The following is a 20,643-nucleotide window of genomic DNA, read 5'->3' as shown; positions in this document are numbered from 1 at the left end:
CACACACACACACACACACACTCTCTCTCTCTCTCTCACACACAGACACACACACACACTCTCTCTCTCTCACACACACACACACACACTCTCTCTCACTCTCACACACACTCTCTCTCTCTCTCACACACACACACACTCACTCACTCTCTCTCTCACAGACACACACACACTCATCTGCAGCTGTTTCCACACTCTGATGAAGAAGATGATGCTGGTGATGAAGATGAGGCCCTGACTCTCTCTCTCTCACACACACACACACACACACTGGTATCATGGGCTCGTCTCTCAGTGAGCCCTGCATCTATGATAAGCTGTCGGAGAGCATCGACATACTGCGGCAGTCCGGTTACCGCTACGGGATGAGCGAGAGAGAGATCGAGAAGTTCATCAAGCAGGTGCTGGAGACTAACGAGCCTCGCAGGGACCCGCCGCAGTTCCCCATCCTGAGAGCCACTGTCAAGGTGCGAGGAGCCAGATCAACACACACTGCAAAAACACATTGGCAAGATATTCTAGTGAAGCGAGAGAGCAGATCGCTAGAACGCAAGTCAAAAACTCAACAAAAAAAAAAAAAAAATATATATATTATAAATTATTTTAAATGATTTAAAATATACTTGCATGTAATTGAAAACAAAAATATTATTTGTGATATTTTTGTAACATAAAATATATTTTATTATGTTTTTAGGTATAATATAAAACACATTATTTGTAAAATATTTTACATATATATATGTTTTATATACTGGCATGTGTATCGCGTGTCACAGATACGTGTTTATGTGACGTGTGTGTGAGATGTGTGTGACAGGTGTGTGTGTGTGTGTGCAGCTGGTGCTGGCGCTGGGGGTTCTGCTGATGGTGGTGCTGGTGTTCACGTATCCTCACAGTGCGCCGCTGCTGGACTCCTCGAGTGCAGCCGGACACAACAGCTCATCTCCTCTCAGTCACGCGCGGCTGCTGGAGCTGCCCATCGCCAACAAATACAACCTGCACGGTGAGACGCATCAGACGTCATCAGACACATAAGACACCATCAGACACATAAAACACCATCAGACACCATAAGACATAATCAGACGCATAAGACACGTCAGACACAATCAGACACATAAGACACCGTCAGACATAATCAGACACCATAAGACATAATCAGACGCATAAGACACGTCAGACACAATCAGACACATAAGACACCGTCAGACATAATCAGACACCATAAGACATAATCAGACGCATAAGACACGTCAGACACAATCAGACACATAAGACACGGTCAGACATAATCAGACACAATAAGACACAATCAGACGTCGTCAGACATAATCAGACACCATAAGACATAATAAGACACGTCAGACACATAAGACACCGTCAGACATAATCGAGACACCATAAGACACATCAGACGTCATCAGACACATAAGACACCGTCAGACATAATCAGACACCGTCAGACATAATCAGACACATAAGACACGTCGGACAAAATCAGACGTCATCAGACACAAGACACCGTCAGACATAATCAGACACCATAAGACACATAAGACAGACATCAGACACAATCAGACGCCGTCAGAAACAATCAATGCGACACATAAGACACCGTCAGGCAGCATCTGACGCCGTCAGACACAATCAGACGCCGTCAGACACAGTCAGACGCTGTCAGAACCCGTCAGACACAATCGGACTCCGCCAGACGCCGTCAGACACAATCGGATGCCGTCAGACGCCGTCCGACACAATCGGACTTCGTCAGACACAATCGGACTTCGTCAGACACAATCAGACGCCGTCAGACACCGTCAGACACAGTCGGACACAATCAGACTCCGTCAGACACAATGAGACTCCGTCAGACACAGTCAGACGTCGTCAAACGCCATCAGACACAGTCGGACACAATCAGACGCCGTCAGACACAGTCGGACACAATCAGACACAGTCGGACACAATCGGACACAATCAGACACAGTCGGACTCCGTCGGACACAATCAGACACAGTCGGACACAATCAGACACCGTCGGACTCCGTCAGACACCGTCAGACACAGTCGGACGCCGTCAGACACCATCGGACGCCGTCAGACACAGTCAGACTCCGTCAGTCACCATCAGACACCGTCGGACACAATCGGACGTCGTCGGACACAATCGGACTCCGTCAGACACCATCAGACGTCATCAGACATGCTCTGCACATGCAGTGTTGGGGAAAGTTAAGTAAAAGTAGTGCATTACAATATTCTCATTACTCCCTAAAAAAGTAAGTAATTACATTACATACTTTTTATGGAAAGTAATGCATTACGTTACTTTTGAGTTACTTTTTAAATCTGGGCAGGGCTTGCTTGTTTGTTTCTAATATAAAAAAGTTATTTTACAAATGTAAAAGCCCTTTCTCAACAGAAGTGAAACAAATACGCCTCAGGCTGAAGAAAATGTAAATTCTCGTCTGTACAGTAGAGGGCGCAGCTCAAATCGCATGAAGAATATGACGCAGCAGAAGAAAGTTCAACACTATTCAGCAATAACAAAAATGATGCGTAAATGTGTCATTTTTGTTTAGTATGGTTGAATTGGATCATCGGAAGGTCAGCAGCAAAGACACTGGTTAATAAATTGGGATTAAGTACATAATGATATTTGTCTTATTTAACATATTTAATTATTGCAGCTTTGTGTAATATTCTGAGTTTGCATTGGACTGTTTTTATTGATTGTGAGGAGCACTGAATGTGTTTGTGTGCAGTGAGATGAGTAAACACATGTTGATATTGAGTCTAGAACTACAGTAAGATCATGTTCACACACAACGCTCTGCACTGACTCCTGATTTCTGTCACCATGGCAACACCAGAGCTGTCACTCAACACATGGAGAAAGAGTAACTGGAGTTACTTATTTGAAAAAGTAACTCAGATATTTCCTTCTAAATTAAAAAGTAATCCATTACTTTACGAGTTACTTGAAAAAAGTAATCTGATTACGTAACTCGTGTTACTTGTAATGCATTACCCCCAACACTGTCCACACGCTCTCCACACGCGTCCATCTCAACATGCCTGTGTGTGTGTATGTGTGTGTGTGGGCAGGGTTTCACGAGTGGTGGGCATCCGGTGCGCCGCAGACGCCGCGGGGGAACTGCTCGGCCTGCGCAGACGTGACTGCGGTGCTGGAGCTGAGAGCGTCTGCGGGGATCGACAGACACACACAGCCACTGCTGCTCAAGGTACAGACACACACACACATACACACAGTGTGTGGTGATGGAGGTTAATGTGTGTGTGTGTTTCAGGGCGGAGAGTCTATGTCTCGCCGTGTGTCTCACCTGGAGCAGTTCTCACAGCCGCAGACGCTCACAGCAACACCGGCCAACTTCACCCTGCTCTGGTAACCTGCAGCACTCTGATTATTAGATGATCATCAGCATCTGTATCTGTGTGTGTTTGAAGCTCGTGTGTGTGTGTGTGTGTCAGGAGTTTCTCGTCCAGTCCCAGAGAGACGCTTCTCCAGTGGTTGTTTCCTGACGCTGAGCTCTGCCCTCTGCTGGAGAACACAGGAACAACACTGCAGCGCTGCCAACTGAGCGACAGCACCAGCGCTCAACACACGGTCGGAACACAGTGTTTCTTATATATATATATATATATATATATATATATATATGCTCATCTCATTTATGTCTCTTCTTGTTGTTGTAGCGTGTGCAGGTGTTGGGTTGGCTGGTGGTGGCTGAAGGCTCTCCGTGGGTTCGTGTTCTTCCGATCCAGCGATGCCAAACACACTGCCGCTCCTTCAGTCTGTGGCTGGAGCCGGGAGACATGGGTAAGACACATCTCTCAGAGCCGTGAGCGGCTCCTCATTGCTGTGCTACTTCTAGGGATGGCCGATATGGGCTTAAAATATATATCACGATACTTTCTGGTATTTATTGCGATAACGATATCAATGACGATAATTCAGGGAATCCTGCTTCTTTAGAGAAAAGTATCATCTTTCCTATTTGTACCCAAAATAGGGTGTTGTGAGCATTACTGAGCACACACGTAATGTAACGACTGTTTAATTCATACTGGAAGCCGGAGGGCGCTCTTGCGCAGAAACGCCACATGCATCGCAGAAGTAATAGCACTGACGACGCTCCAGGAAATCCCTAATATGGACAAAGGCATCCAGTTATCGCTGAATAAAATGCAGATAGATACATTTTAACTGATGAAACTTGAATAAACATACGTTTGCACAAACTATAGCTATGGTCTGTGTTAAGGATAAAGTCTCTCTCTCTTCTCTCTGTGATATGAAGCCACGTCTGATCTCATTCTTCTTCTGTGCGCAGTGTTGGCGGATCCGCGCTACTGGCTGCTGGAGCTCTTCGCGTCTGGAGCTCAGAGAGTGCTGTGTGACGGCCCTGTGCTCTGAGAACATCGTTCAGGAAGTGACATCAGCACTCGCTTTCTCTTTCTTCAGACGGCGGCGTTTCCGCGGAGCTGCCGGGATCTTCGGCTCCGGCGGTGTTTTCCGATCCTCGCGCCAAACTTCAAAGAAACTGTATTTTGTTGAAAGAAAATCAAACCTGTTTTAAGGATATTTTAGTACGTCTTGACATTGTTTTCATGACCATTAAGCGCATTTCGTCTACAAATTACTGGGATGCAAAAAACTAAAAATCTCATTACTGTAAACAAAATCATTCTCATTACTGTTACAATACAATTAGTTGATGTTAATATATAAAGTCAAATAGTAAATTATTTTTTACATTTTATGGTAGTATTTGTTGTACTGACTGAATTTAAATAAATGCGAATACTATTTCTGTAATACAGTGTTGAGAACAAGATTTTTTGGGGGGAAAACATTTGTGTTGAGGTAAAACAAAAAGTGTAACGCAGGAAGTGACATCAGCACTCGCTTTCTCTTTCTTCAGACGGCGGCGTTTCCGCGGAGCTGCCGGGATCTTTGGCTCCGGCGGTGTTTTCCGATCCTCGCGCCAAACTTCAAAGAAACTGTATTTTGTTGAAAGAAAATCAAACCTGTTTTAAGGATATTTTAGTACGTCTTGACATTGTTTTCATGACCATTAAGCGCATTTCGTCTACAAATTACTGGGATGCAAAAAACTAAAAATTTCATTACTGTAAACAAAATCATTCTCATTACTGTTACAATACAATTAGTTGATGTTAATATATAAAGTCAAATAGTAAATTATTTTTACATTTTATGGTAGTATTTGTTGTACTGACTGAATTTAAATAAATAAGAATACTATTTCTGTAATACAGTGTTGAGAACAAGATTTTTTGGGGGGAAAACAAAACAAAAAGTGTAACGTAATGAGAATAAATATAACGATATTAATGAGAAAAAACATTTTTCCATCTTTTTTTTTTTTTTTTTTTTTGTATGACGGTAATGAGAATTCGTGTGTATTTTTAATTATGGTAATGAGAATGAGAATCATTTTGTTCAAAATCTCTTCATATTATGTTTTTTTTGGTGTGACGGTAATGAGAATGATCCTATTTTTCATTATGGTAATGAGAAATGCATTTTTTTTAATGACGGTAATGAGAATTCGTGTGTATTTTTAATTATGGTAATGAGAATCATTTTGTTCAAAATCTCTTCATATTATGTTTTTTTTGTTGGTGACGGTAATGAGAATGGCCATATTTTTCATTATGGTAATGAGAAATTCATTTTTCTTAATTAATGACGGTAATGAGAATTCGTGTATATTTTTAATTATAGTAATGAGAATTATTTTGTTCAAAATCTCTTCATATTATGTTTTTTTTTGGTGTGACGGTAATGAGAATGGTCATATTTTTCATTATGGTAATGAGAAATTCATTTTTCTTAATTAATGACGGTAATGAGAATTCGTGTATATTTTTAATTATAGTAATGAGAATTATTTTGTTCAAAATCTCATCATATTATGTTTTTTTTGGTGTGACGGTAATGAGAATGGTCATATTTTTCATTATGGTAATGAGAAATTCATTTTTCTTAATTAATGACGGTAATGAGAATTCGTGTATATTTTTAATTATAGTAATGAGAATTATTTTGTTCAAAATCTCATCATATTATGTTTTTTTTGGTGTGACGGTAATGAGAATGGTCATATTTTTCATTATGGTAATGAGAAATTCATTTTTCTTAATTAATGACGGTAATGAGAATTCGTGTGTATTTTTAATTATGGTAATGAGAATCATTTTGTTCAAAATCTCTTCATATTATGTTTTTTTTGGTGTGACGGTAATGAGAATGATCCTATTTTTCATTATGGTAATGAGAAATGCATTTTTTTTAATGACGGTAATGAGAATTCGTGTGTATTTTTAATTATGGTAATGAGAATCATTTTGTTCAAAATCTCTTCATATTATGTTTTTTTTGTTGGTGACGGTAATGAGAATGGCCATATTTTTCATTATGGTAATGAGAACAATTAATTTTTTGTGTATTACGGTAATGACGTTGAGAATAATTTAGTAATATTTTGGTAACAAGAACTTGTCGGGAGGATCGAAGTTTGTTTAATTATGGTAATGATGGTGAATATTTTTTTTTTGCATCGCAGTAACGTTAGCCAGTGTGTCGGAAATGCGTTTTGTTGTCGCGAATCTAATTTCAGTGTTGAAATGTGAGCCGCGCGTGTTCCGCGACCGGCCAATCAGAGCACTTTAAATGTTGGTCATCAGCCGATGATGTCATATCCTGGTCATCATCGCGGTTTAATATCGCCGACGGTTTTTTGTCCTCTGGACTTTAATCATTGTAAATAATGAGAATAGGATGCAGATGGTGTGATTTATGATTCAGAGATTTATGCTGATTGTGATTTTGCTGCAGGATTTACACAGTAAACAAAAGCTGCTGTTCGTAAACTGGTTTCTGTGATTGTTCGGCACATCTGGAGTCAAAACGTCAGGTGTTAAGAATAATGGTAATGTTATAATGTCTAGTGCTGCTCTGAATCCAATACAACAACAGCAAGCTGTTTATAAGGAGGTCTGCAGTAGAGACTGAGTTGATCCAGGTGAGAAAATCTCAGTTTTTACTTATTTACTACATATATAGTTATATATATATATATATACTTATTAATTAATGAAAAATAAAAGACACAAGGTATAATAATGCTACAATAAATATCAATATTTGTCACAAATAACTTTTAAACAACAGTACTAAGATTAAAAAAAAATATATATAAAAAGCTTTTTGATTATAACAATAAAGGTCAGTTTTTGCTGTAACTTATACATTTCCTCAGTGAGTGTTTTTGTGAATAACATTTCGTCCACACTAGCTGTATTCTTCCGGTTCCGGGTTATTAAGAGCAGAAACCGTAGATATATATATCATTAGAGGAATAATAATAATAATAAAATAAAAGATGCCTCATTAGCGACCGCTATATGGAAGCCGTCCGCCATCTTGGAACGGTCAACTTGACGTCATATTCGGAAGACGCCACAACGGCTGAGAACCTACAGTGTGGTGAATGACGTCAAGTTGACCGTTCCAAGATGGCGGCCGCATCTACGGCAGGAACGGGGCGGAAGTGAATGTGGAGGACCGGATGTGAGTCTCTCTGTTGACGGCAGGGGGCGCTCTGTGGCTTTTAATCCTCTGAATATTATAATTCGTGTATCATAGTTTTACTCTAGGTTCTGCAATGAAAGCCTCTTAAACATTCTGCTTTTTAGCGCACGTATTTGTTATTTCTGTTTATTTTATATACTTCTTTGAACCATTATTATGAGCAACACAGGTGTATCTGTAGCTATAGCCAACAGTACATTGTATCATTTCTCTTTTATGCCAAAAATCATTAGGATATTAAGTAAAGATCATGTTCCTTGAAGATATTTAGTAAATCTCCTACCGTAAATATATCAAAACTTAATGTTTGATTAGTAATATGCATTGCTAAGAACTTCATTTGAACAACTTTAAAGATGATTTTCTCAATATTTAGATTTTTTTGCACCCTCAGATTCCAGATTTTCAAATATTGTCCGATCCTAACAAACCATACATCAATGGAAAGCTTATTATTCAGCTTTCAGCTGATGCATACATCTCAGATTCACAAAATTGACTCTTATGACTGGTTTTGTGCTCCAGGGTCAAAGTTGCTATCTTATAAGTTGCTGTTTGAGCGCCGCCTGCCGGAGGACTGAGGCGCTGCGTCCGGTGTCGCGGTGCATGTCGGGCCGCTGGCGGTGGTGAGTATCCCAGCCTGCGCTGCTGCTGCTCCGGAGAGAATGATGGGATAGCGGCGGACACACAGCCGCGCTAGAGACACACGCACACCGACATTATTCGCGTTATTCCCGCGCTCTGTCCGTCTGTGTGTGTGTTTGGTGTGTGTGTGTGTGTGTGAGACACGAGGCCTGCGGCGTGCGCGTGTCTGCGTTCATCTGCACTGTGAACACACTTACTAAAGTACTGTGGTAGTACCATGGTACAGTATTATCACCAGAATCATGTTCCAAGGGATTTACATGCTGCTCCCGGCTTCCTCGAACACACCACGGTATTACCATGATACGCGTGGAAACACATGGTAGTAACATGGTACTTTTTAGTGTGTTTTGCAGCAGCGCAAATATGGTGCGTTTAGCTTATTTTAAAACTCAACTGGACAGTATGTTGCTTAGCAACAGCTGTCTGCTGGATTTATTGTAGTCAACTTCTGTTGCTAAGCAACGCCAAGAACTTCGGTAGTAGGCAGGGCCATAATTTCGCGGCAAAATATCCAACTCCTGTTGCTAAGCAACGCCAAAAAGTTCATTAGAAGGCAGGGCAAAATATCCAACTTCTGTTGCTAAGCAACGCCAAAAACTTCGGTAGTAGGCAGGGCCATAATTTCGCGGCAAAATATCCAACTCCTGTTGCTAAGCAACGCCAAAAAGTTCATTAGAAGGCAGGGCAAAATATCCAACTTCTGTTGCTAAGCAACGCCAAAAACTTCGGTAGTAGGCAGGGCCATAATTTCGCGGCAAAATATCCAACTCCTGTTGCTAAGCAACGCCAAAAAGTTCATTAGAAGGCAGGGCAAAATATCCAACTTCTGTTGCTAAGCAACGCCAAAAACTTCGGTAGTAGGCAGGGCCATAATTTCACGGCAAAATATCGACTGTAAACCGCAGCAAACACAGAATAACTTTCAAATCAGTCAGATTTCTGTTGGTCAACACGACAAATTCACCTGACCAACACTTAGCTCGAAACTCCCGATCGCGTGTATTTCGCCTGCGAAAATTCGATAAGTGGCATGTGGAAGCTAAACGCTTTACACTTAAAGTGTTTGAAAGCACTTAATTTTGTTTCAGCAATTTTGTGCTTTCGTCATGTTATTAGTTTTTTTTTTATTATTATTCTATTAAGCTTTAATTTATATTTATTAGAGTTATAGTTTTAGCATGTTTAGTACTTAAACTACTACAAATAAAGTACCGGGTGTTTTGTAATTCTCATTATTTTCTTTTCCATGTAATTTTATAAGTACAATAAAATATTTGTAATTATCGGCATTAGAGCAAATACAACGAATGCTAACGTGATAAAACAAATTAAATAATAAATCTTTTTTTGCGTTGCGATAATGAGAATTTGGGAGAAAAAAGAATTCAAAGTGGCGCAATTATTGATTTTATTTATTGCTTTATTTAGACCGATAGAATGATAATTTGTTTTATTGCATTTTATTACTATAATCAATTTTAGTTATTAAAATCTGGATAAATTAAAGCCAGTATAACAAATACTGCCATGATCAACAAAATACAATTTTAATAATAATTAATTTTAAGCAATGCGATTATGAGAATTTAGGAGGAAAATCAGCTTCGTTAACATTAAAATAATATTGCAATACCAGGAATCTTTAACTTAATGAACCTAAAATGCCGAATATAAATTAAGCGATGTTAAAAACGCACAGTAGGTTAGTTCGTTAGTTGGTGCGGCAAAATATCCACTGTACGTTAATCACTCTAAAACCCAGCAGGTTTCCGTCGATCAACGCGATGAATTCTCATGACCAACGTTTTGCACAAAACTCCCGATTGCGTGGATTTTGCCTACGACAATTCCCCGAATAACGGTAAAAGTAGCCAAGGTGGCGTGTGAAATCTAAACGCTTTACAAACTTAAAACAAACTTAGCGATTCTCCTAAACGATTTTCAAATATCAGTCAAACTGTATTGTTACCGGACTGCTGTATTTGAGGTGTACGGTGTCGGGTAATGACTGTACGTGAGTATAGTTGTGTGATGCGGCCGTGTTTAAGGTGTAATGTGTGTGTGTTCAGAGCTGCAGTGAGATGATGGAGGGTTTGGGGCTTCAGGCCGTGGCTCTGAGCGACGGATCCACCGCTTACATACAGCAGACCATCAGCGGTGAGACAATCTCATGGAAATATGCACATAGTATTAGTATTATAACTAGTGCGGTCAAACGATTAATCGCGATTAATCGCATCCAAAATAAAAGTTTTTGTCTACTAGCGTATTATAACGTTCATCTAGAAACGCAACGTGCGCCATTTCATCGTATTTATAAGGTAAATCTACGCAAACACAGGAGAATACATAGATATATTTCTCAACTGTTCATAACGATTTTCAAATATCAGTCAAACTGTATTGTTACCGGACTGCTGTATTTGAGGTGTACGGTGTCGGGTAATGACTGTACGTGAGTATAGTTGTGTGATGCGGCCGTGTTTAAGGTGTAATGTGTGTGTGTTCAGAGCTGCAGTGAGATGATGGAGGGTTTGGGGCTTCAGGCCGTGGCTCTGAGCGACGGATCCACCGCTTACATACAGCAGACCATCAGCGGTGAGACAATCTCATGGAAATATGCACATAGTATTAGTATTATAACTAGTATTTATAAGGTAAATCTACGCAAACACAGGAGAATACATAGATATCTTTCTCAACATGCTAACTGTTCAACGCGATTTCAGAATAAAAGCTCAAACTCTCGCTCGGAGTTCACACGTTTTGATGTCCACATATCCAAGAAATTACAGTGGCTGTAGCATTTCTGTCGTGAAGAAATAACCAAATATTAAAGATTAAGTGGACGTTTGAATCAAGAATGAATCAAGATTAGATCGCGCAGTAAAGTGTAAAACAATCGTCAGGACGTTGGCGCCCTCTGCTGGCATTTGTTATTATGCGCAATGTACGTTAGCGCTATTGTTTGTAATAAATTACGTATTTTAACAGTTCTGTTCAATAAAACCATATGATTACTTGCTTTTGATACTTTATTTGAACTAATTATTATTATTAGTGCTGTCAAACGATTAATCATGATAAATCGCATCCAAAATAAAGGTTTTTGTTTACATAATATATGTGTGTGTACTGTGTATATTTAGTATCTAAATACACACACATGCATGTATATATTTAGGAAAAATAAGTTTATATTGCATACATTTATTAATAATATAAATTATATCAGAATTAGCTTTATTCGCTAAGTGTGCGCAAACACGCAAGGAATTAGTTGTGGTTTTTTTATATGGCTATAAATATAGACATGTAAATATTTTCAAAATATATGCTGTATGTGTGTATTATATGCATAATAAATAAATATACACGGTACACGCATATTATGTAAATAATAACTTGCGATTGGATGCGATTAATCGCGATGATGGTACTTGTATTTTAAGTCATTTTAAAGGTTATTGTTCACTTAGGTCTTCAAAAAAAATATTGTAATTATCCGATCACTCGATTAATCGTTAGAATAATCGACCGGTTACCCGAGTACCCAAATAGATGTTAGTGACAGCCCTGGTGTAAGAGATCTGACGGTGTTGTGATGTTCAGATGCGAGTCTAATGGAGGGAAACACGGTTCAACTGGAGGACGGGACCACGGCGTTCATTCAGCACGTCAGCGTCCAGCAGAAAGGTGTGTGTGACGCCGCCGAGCAAGTGTGATACCAAAGTCAAAATCACGATAACTATAACCAAAGTCACGATAACTATAAAGATAACGATAAAGATATAGTTCTAAAAATCGTTCTCAATATTGAAGAGCAGCAGAGTCCACACCACAACTATAACGATAAAGGCACAGAGATACGATAACGTTGGAATCACTTCCAGAACGATTTTTTTCCAGCTGATGAACGGTACAAACACTGACAGCCAATCAGAATCCATCCTGCTGTAACGAGCTGGAGAATTTAAAGCGGCAGACGAGCGTGCGCTTAGAATAAACAGACGATATCGTCCGCTAATATTGTTATAGTTAATGATAAATCGCATCCAAAATAAAGGTTTTTGTTTACATAATATATGTGTGTGTACTGTGTATATTTAGTATCTAAATACACACACATGCATGTATATATTTAGGAAAAATAAGTTTATATTGCATACATTTATTAATAATATAAATTATATCAGAATTAGCTTTATTCGCTAAGTGTGCGCAAACACGCAAGGAATTAGTTGTGGTTTTTTTATATGGCTATAAATATAGACATGTAAATATTTTCAAAATATATGCTGTATGTGTGTATTATATGCATAATAAATAAATATACACGGTACACGCATATTATGTAAATAATAACTTGCGATTGGATGCGATTAATCGCGATGACGGTACTTGTATTTTAAGTCATTTTAAAGGTTATTGTTCACTTAGGTCTTCAAAAAAAATATTGTAATTATCCGATCACTCGATTAATCGTTAGAATAATCGACCGGTTACCCGAGTACCCAAATAGATGTTAGTGACAGCCCTGGTGTAAGAGATCTGACGGTGTTGTGATGTTCAGATGCGAGTCTAATGGAGGGAAACACGGTTCAACTGGAGGACGGGACCACGGCGTTCATTCAGCACGTCAGCGTCCAGCAGAAAGGTGTGTGTGACGCCGCCGAGCAAGTGTGATACCAAAGTCAAAATCACGATAACTATAACCAAAGTCACGATAACTATAAAGATAACGATAAAGATATAGTTCTAAAAATCGTTCTCAATATTGAAGAGCAGCAGAGTCCACACCACAGCTATAACGATAAAGGCACAGAGATACGATAACGTTGGAATCACTTCCAGAACGATTTTTTTCCAGCTGATGAACGGTACAAACACTGACAGCCAATCAGAATCCATCCTGCTGTAACGAGCTGGAGAATTTAAAGCGGCAGACGAGCGTGCGCTTAGAATAAACAGACGATATCGTCCGCTAATATTGTTATAGTTATCGTTATAGTTACTGTAAACGGGGCTTAACGGCCACTGCATTGACGCAATCAGTGCATCCCAAATCGCGTACTTATGCACTATTCTATGACGTTTTGTAGTATAAATAGTGTGAGTAGTGCGTTCACACTGTAAATTCTAAAAAGAAAAAGTGCACTTTAAATACCCGGACGATGCACTTAAATAACAGACAGTAGCTATCGGACTCAGATTATGAATGACAAATTAAATGTATTAAATTCATACACTACATGGTTGAGTACATAGTGCATAAGGTACATAGTGTATAGCGTGTCATTTGGGACGCAGTTGATGTCTTTACCAATCAGTGATTGGCTCTTTCATTTAGAAGGCGGGACTATTCCGCCATATTGCACGTTGCTGTTTCTCCCATTCATAAGTGTGGACCCTTTTCGTAAGACTGATAATGCGTTTCAATGGTCATCAGCATTGTGATTCCTCGAAAGTTTTTTATATTTTGATTAGTAGTATCAAAATATAAATAGAAAGTAGTATATTTTTATATTTTAATCCAGAAAAATTTCATAGGGCCCTACTATAGGAGTCTTTGGTGATACTCGGAGAGAGAGTGATACTAACGAGTGTGTGTGTGTGTGTGTGTGTCTATATGTGTTTGCGTGTAATTAAATGTATTAAATTCATACACTACATGGTTGAGTACATAGTGCATAAGGTACATAGTGTATAGCGTGTCATTTGGGACGCAGTTGATGTCTTTACCAATCAGTGATTGGCTCTTTCATTTAGAAGGCGGGACTATTCCGCCATATTGCACGTTGCTGTTTCTCCCATTCATAAGTGTGGACCCTTTTCGTAAGACTGATAATGCGTTTCAATGGTCATCAGCATTGTGATTCCTCGAAAGTTTTTTATATTTTGATTAGTAGTATCAAAATATAAATAGGGACATGAATACATGAACAACATCTCCAGAACCGCTCTGAGAGGCACTCCATGAGCGTTTTACCCTTTCATTTGAGTAAAACTGGTGTTAAATGTATGCACGGCAACCCGTCAAAATAAAAGTTCGGCTTGACTTGAAGAAATTGTAGCTGAAATGTATTAACATCATTCAGTAGAACGTAAGCAGTACGGCTGGGCTACTACTACTAAATTGATAAAACTTAATTTTTTTAAAAGGAATAATCACACAATATTTCTTCCATGTTTTAATTTGACTGGAAAATCCCATTTATTGAGCAAAAAAATTTAATTTGTTTCATTTTCATGTTTTATGCCTTCATTCGATTAACCAGAAAAATGTAAATAAACAACACAGAATTTCGTAAGGCTGTTGTAAGAATAAATAAAAATTGTTTTTATGCATTCAAGTAATTAGACATGCTAAAACAGAATTTGGTAACAAACATAAGGTGTGAAAACATGTAATTTTATACGTTCTCGTGATTTTATACGTTCATGACTGGTGTTTGATTTGATGTGGCTCAGCTGACGGGGTCAGAGGTCGAGGTCGACGAAAACATCGAGAACACAAACGGAGCGGAGCAGACCAGCATACAGGTGTGATAGACGTTTTCTGACTTTATTTAATTTATTAATTGATTTTATTTATATCTTTATCCATTACGATAAATCATTTATTTATTTTATTAACCCGTTTAATCCCAATTTTTTTCAGACATGAAAATATCCAGGTGATGCATCATTAGTAAACCTTTGAAATAATCATTAATATTTTTTGTGTGAAAAGTAATGTGTGTACTGAATTAACATATTTCTGCAGTCATAAAAATTGCTATATATCTCAGCCCAGCTATTTGAAACTCTGTTTCATCACATTCTGTTATGCATAAAAGCCCTTATACAACACTGACAGGAATACTGAGATAAACAACAAAAAATACAGCAATCAACATATTTCAAAATTGTTACTTTATTGTAACAATATTATATTTTAATTATATATATCAGGGGCGTTTCGTCCAAGGAGGCATCGATATTACAAAAATGAAACTAATAAATATGACATTAATAAAAGTATAAAAGTCACTGGTTTTTATAAAGTAACACTGTCCAACAGCGACACCCGCAGGTAAAGTTACAGCGGAGGCGTGCCTCCCTTCAGCCCATTGACTTACAACAGAGAGCCCTTAGCACTTAGTGAAAATACCACCTAACTAAGATTAATAAATGCTGTAGAAGTGTTGTTCATGTTAACTAATGTTAGCCTAGCTAAAGAAGTCTTTGCAAAATGTTGTTCGAATTGTTACTGCCTTTCGTTATTATTTTGGAATAAAGGTAAAAATGCATAAAAACACTGGGAAATGTATAATTATTATTTAAAATGAAATACAAAATAATGTTAATAAAATGTTTATTTAACCAATTCAGATTGATTCAGTATTATTCGATATTTATTCAGATAGATTGATAATGTATTAATTTTATTTCTTTTTATTATTTAAAACAATTATTGATTTTGCTTATTTCTTTGTTTATTTAGATTGATAACTGATTTTATTTACCAATGTGTATTTATACAGATAATTGATTGATTTTGATAGATAGCCAGGTAGATTGCTAATTTACTCATTTGCTTTATTTAGATAATTTATTGATTTTATTCATTAGTCGTTTTATTATTTTTTAACACTATTATAGTATTTATTCATATTTTTATATAGCTTTTCTTTTCATATTTTCAGTTTTCATTTTAATTTTACTTCACTTTTCAATAATTTTGTTGTAGTTATTAAAAATATTTGTATTTATCTTTTTTTATTTATTTGTTTCAGGTTACCAATTTTAGTCGTTAAACTTAAACCTACTTATTTAATACGATACGATATAACTTTATTGTCTGAAATTTGTCTTGCGTTGCAGCAGCTTCACTTACAATTACAAAGACTTTAAACTTTCAGCTCTAAAACGGCTTGGTGTACAGAAGAGTACTTTAGTCTAATTCGATTATATCTTCATCGTTAATTTAATTAGCTTATTTAAACAGATGCATTGTGTGTATATAATTGTCCGTATAACGTGTGTTGTTGCTCAGCTGATGTTCGAGGGGAAGGTCTGGAGCTCCGGTAAAGTCCAGCAGGTCGGAGAGAAGAGTTTCCGCTGTGGACACACGGGCTGCGGCCGATACTACACCACAGCACACCATCTGAAGGTACAGAGCTTCCCACAATGCACTGGGGCAGATCCATCTTTTCACACCGAGGACAACTGAGGGGTGAAAACTTTTAGAATTTGAAGATCAGGGTGAATTTTACTTATTTTGTCAAGTAACTATCTTCTGTAGCCTCTGAAGGGCAGCACTAAATGAAAAAATATGATATTTAGGCAAAATAAGAAAAATGTACACATCTCCATTCGGTTCAAAAGTTTTCACCCCCAGCTCTTAATGCATGATTTCTCCTTCTGGCGCATCAGCGAGCATCTGGAGCTTCTGTAATAGTTGCATATGAGTCCCTCAGTTGTCCTCAGTGTGAAAAGATGGATCTCAAAATCATAGTCATTGTTGGAAAGGGTTCAAATACACAAAAATGCTGAAAAACCAAATAATTTGTGGGAGCTGAAGGATTTTTCTGAAGAACAGCAGGCAGTTTAACTGTTCAGGACAAACAAGGGACTCATGAACAACTATCACTAAACACAGCTGTGGATCATTCAGCTAACAACACAGTGTCAAGAATTAAGGGTCATTTTTATAAATTCAACTATTATTTTCTCTTGTGGATTGTATGTGAACATCTTTTATGTGAAATATCTTATTCAGGTCAGTACTAAATAAACAATAACATGCATTTTGTATGATCCCTCTTATTTTGGTAAAATAATTAACATTTTGCAGATTCTGAAAGGGGGGGGGGTAAACTTTTGACCTCAACTGTGTGTGTGTGTGTGTGTGTGTGTTGCAGGTGCACGAGCGCTCGCACACGGGTGACCGTCCGTACCGATGCGAGGTGCCCTCCTGCGCTAAAGCTTTCGCCACCGGTTATGGTCTCAAGAGCCACTTGCGCACACACACGGGCGAGAAACCCTACAAATGCCCCGAGGACATGTGCTACAAAGCCTTCAAAACCTCCGGAGACCTGCAGAAACACGTGCGCACGCACACCGGTACGAACGCGCGACCGAACTGAATTCAAACGCAGAAATTTCCAGCGATATCGTTGACTTGATCGTCCAGTTCAGTTCAGTTTAAATAGTATCTGTGCAACTAAAACTGTGCCTTTAACTAAAAATTGAGTGTTTACTATTGTCGTTTTGCATTATTGACACACGATGTTTCTGTTTAATACTGTAAAGCTACTTTGACACAATCTGTATTGTTAAAAGCGCTATATATAAAAGAAAAAAAATCAGTGACCTAACTGTCTTTCTCTTGCAGGCGAGAAGCCGTTTAAGTGTCCGTTCGAGGGCTGCGGACGCTCCTTCACCACCTCCAACATTCGTAAGGTTCATACGCGAACGCACACGGGCGAGCGGCCATATTTGTGCCCGGAGCCGTCCTGCGGAAGAGCCTTCGCCAGCGCAACCAACTACAAGAACCACATGAGGATACACACCGGTAACACAGCGCTCACATGTACCGCTGCTCTAATAATTCCAATAGGAATCCACACGATTGGGAATTTTGCGCAAACGGCGAATAGGTTCCCAGTGCAGATTTCGCTCCAGTTCATGTTGGTCACGTGAATTTGATGAGTTGACTACCAGAAAGCTGATTGATTTGAAAGTGACTTCATACATTGTTACACTGTTGACTGCGAATTTCGCAAATGTGAACTCAACTTGGGACGATAGCTATAACGGTAACGATAAAGGTTTGAAAATCGTTCTAATTCTTTGATAATAGGGAACTTCGCACCACAATTATAACGATACAAAGGAACAGCATCATTGGAATCACTTTCAGAAGTACTGTATTTGTACATTTTTATATATTCCGTTTTCGTTTTAATTTTACGTCGTTTTACGTAATTTTGTTATGTGCTTGTCATTTTTATTAGTTCTTTTTAATATTTCTATTTAGCTTTTATTTTTACTTGTTTTAGTTTTAACAAGTTGCAATTTTTTTTCAGACGATGAACGATAAAAAGATTCAGAGCCTATCAGAATCCTTCCGACTTCAAAGAGCTCTAGCATTTAAAGCGACAGGCAACAAAACTGCAACATGCTTAAAATAAACAGAATGTTGTGGTGTGGACGTTACCATTAGTTATCGCTATAGTTATCGGTCTTTAGTGTCCGTTTCATCGTTCTGTTTGCTGTCTCAGGTGAGAAGCCGTATCTGTGCACGGTTCCCGGCTGTGGGAAGAGTTTCACGGAGTACTCCAGTCTTTATAAGCATCACGTGGTCCACACGCACTGCAAGCCGTACACCTGCAGCCACTGCGGGAAGACCTACCGACAGACGTCCACGCTGGCCATGCACAAGCGCACCGCGCACGGAGACTTCGACACCGTGGAGGACGCCGGTACGTCTTTCTCTTATTTCGCTTGACTTGCTTTCACTTTCACCGAATTCGAAGGCACTTACGAACAATTTCGCACGCAGACGCAGAGGTTTTCGAGGCGTCGCCGCAGGACGCCGAGCAGAACGATTGTGATGCCAAAGTCACCATGGAAACCGACGACATCATCAGCGCACACCTGCAGGTGCTCGGCACGGCCGTCACCATGGTGACCCAGGACGGAACCATCGGTGGGCAGCAGGTCACCATGGTTACGGATGGCAAAGAGCTGCAGCCGGTGGGTATTATGGGATGGACGGTGTCGCGTGGTCATCAGAGCTCAAATCGCTAACGGTGTTCGTTCCTGCAGGTTGCCATAGTAACGTCAAATGGCATCATGACTGAAGTGAACGCGTCGCCGTACCAGCAGGTGGCGCTGCTAGCAACAGAAAACGGCACACAGATCGCAGTACAGGTACGAAACACGGCTAATTACGTGGATTACAATACTACACACTAAACGTACATCAAATATGTTTGTGTTTACATGTAACAATTTAGCTAAAATAACTACCTTATACTTCACATGGCAGTTTTGGCCTCATGTTGATCGCTTTTTGTGTTGTCAACACGTTTAAAAACTTGAAAATGTAATTACGATTTTAGCGTAAATAGTACGCCATATTGGCATACTGTTTAACATACAATCATTTGGAAACTAAAAAAAGACTTATAGTATGCCAATTTATTTTATTCAAGAAAAACTAAATACTATTATTGTCGTTTGTACAGAATATAGAGAGAATATCTTGTTGAACGGTTTGTGTGTATCGGTTGTGTATGCAGCTAGAAGATCAGCAGACGTTAGAGGAGGCGATCACCATGGCAACAGCGGCGATTCAGCACAGCGGACTGACCTCAGATCAGTGAGCGCTCAAAAAATCACGTTCAGACGCCTCGGAGCGAGAACGAACACTTTTTTAACGTTTACGTTAGCGTGTATGAGAAAGCGTTTCTGCAGTCTTAAAGGGTCTTTTTTACCGGCTTCGAGCCAGTAGGTTGTGAAACAAGGTGAAAATAAAAATGTATATTTGTCAATAAATCAGCTTTATCCAGTAACTCTTTGTGAGATGTGTTTTTTGACTTCTTAAACACTCTCCAAACGAGAGACGCGACGAAAACCAGAACCTGAAAAACTAGCATCGAACGGTCTTCGCGGATCCAAACAGGGGTATCTGCTTCTCATTAATCGTGTTTTGCAGAATATTTGTATTAATATATATTTTCTCCTAATGATAATGGAGTTATGTCGGTTTTGTATTGTATTTGTGAAAAAACGGCGCAGGATTATATGCAGCGGTCACAAAAATTAGCACATCCGAATTGATTTTCTTCCTCATGTTTCATTTTAGCGGCTTAATGTGAGAAATATTATACATGTGTGTCGCTACATTGAGTTCTAGAACAATTTTAATAATCCTAAATGCATTTCTGTCTCTTGTTCATGGCTGCAGTACAGTAATGTGTCCAGCAGCTTTACTCTCCATCTACAGTTTGCTCATTAGATCATGAACTGAACCGAAACTTTACACTAACAGAACCTCAAAGAAGAACACACATATTTACAGGACTAAATGAGGACCTACCACAGACTTTTAATCATTAAGTTAATAATGACTACAAACTACCCAAACACTAACCTTAATTATTATTATTTTTTTACATTTTTAAATGTTCTGCCTCAGTTGAAGTGACAAATACGAGCAAATATTGAGATATATTTAACAGCTTCTTTACTGTGTATTTTTAAAGATGTTTTCCCATTACATTCCTGTTATATAGACACAGAATGTGAATTTATGTTGAATTTGATGTATTTCCGTGTTTTACACTCACACACACACA

At 38.7% G+C, this 20,643-nt stretch overlaps 2 protein-coding genes across 3 annotated transcripts; both read left to right on the top strand.

The window, feature by feature from the left end:
- The first annotated feature begins 114 nt into the window (after nucleotides 1–114).
- Nucleotides 115–5,147, top strand: LOC107575232 (bombesin receptor-activated protein C6orf89 homolog). 2 transcript variants are annotated; one of them, XM_016261641.1, is made up of 8 exons: nucleotides 115–467; nucleotides 841–1,006; nucleotides 3,112–3,248; nucleotides 3,315–3,409; nucleotides 3,496–3,631; nucleotides 3,721–3,844; nucleotides 4,359–4,462; nucleotides 4,923–5,147. In XM_016261641.1, exons 1-7 carry the CDS (start codon nucleotides 279–281, stop codon nucleotides 4,439–4,441), a joined length of 930 nt encoding a protein of 309 aa, XP_016117127.1. In that variant the 5' UTR covers nucleotides 115–278; the 3' UTR covers nucleotides 4,442–4,462; nucleotides 4,923–5,147. The 2 variants fall into 2 exon arrangements, with proteins under 2 accessions (XP_016117127.1, XP_016117126.1); XM_016261640.1 differs by lacking the exon at nucleotides 4,923–5,147 and having other exon boundaries at nucleotides 4,359–4,905.
- Nucleotides 5,148–8,419: 3,272 nt separating this feature from the next.
- znf76 (zinc finger protein 76) lies at nucleotides 8,420–19,891 on the top strand. The gene is made up of 11 exons (XM_016261636.1): nucleotides 8,420–8,582; nucleotides 10,363–10,450; nucleotides 11,906–12,012; nucleotides 14,750–14,836; nucleotides 16,332–16,448; nucleotides 17,200–17,401; nucleotides 17,673–17,852; nucleotides 18,562–18,762; nucleotides 18,843–19,036; nucleotides 19,109–19,213; nucleotides 19,585–19,891. Exons 1-11 carry the CDS (start codon nucleotides 8,508–8,510, stop codon nucleotides 19,666–19,668), a joined length of 1,440 nt encoding a protein of 479 aa, XP_016117122.1. The 5' UTR covers nucleotides 8,420–8,507; the 3' UTR covers nucleotides 19,669–19,891.
- Nucleotides 19,892–20,643: the final 752 nt, after the last annotated feature.

This window comes from Sinocyclocheilus grahami, unplaced genomic scaffold (genome assembly GCF_001515645.1).
Source record: "Sinocyclocheilus grahami isolate Dianchi unplaced genomic scaffold, SAMN03320097.WGS_v1.1 scaffold2518.1, whole genome shotgun sequence".
NCBI lineage: Eukaryota > Metazoa > Chordata > Actinopteri > Cypriniformes > Cyprinidae > Sinocyclocheilus > Sinocyclocheilus grahami.
Note: the sequence above shows the minus strand (reverse complement) of the source record. Positions and strands in the feature narration are given on the sequence as shown.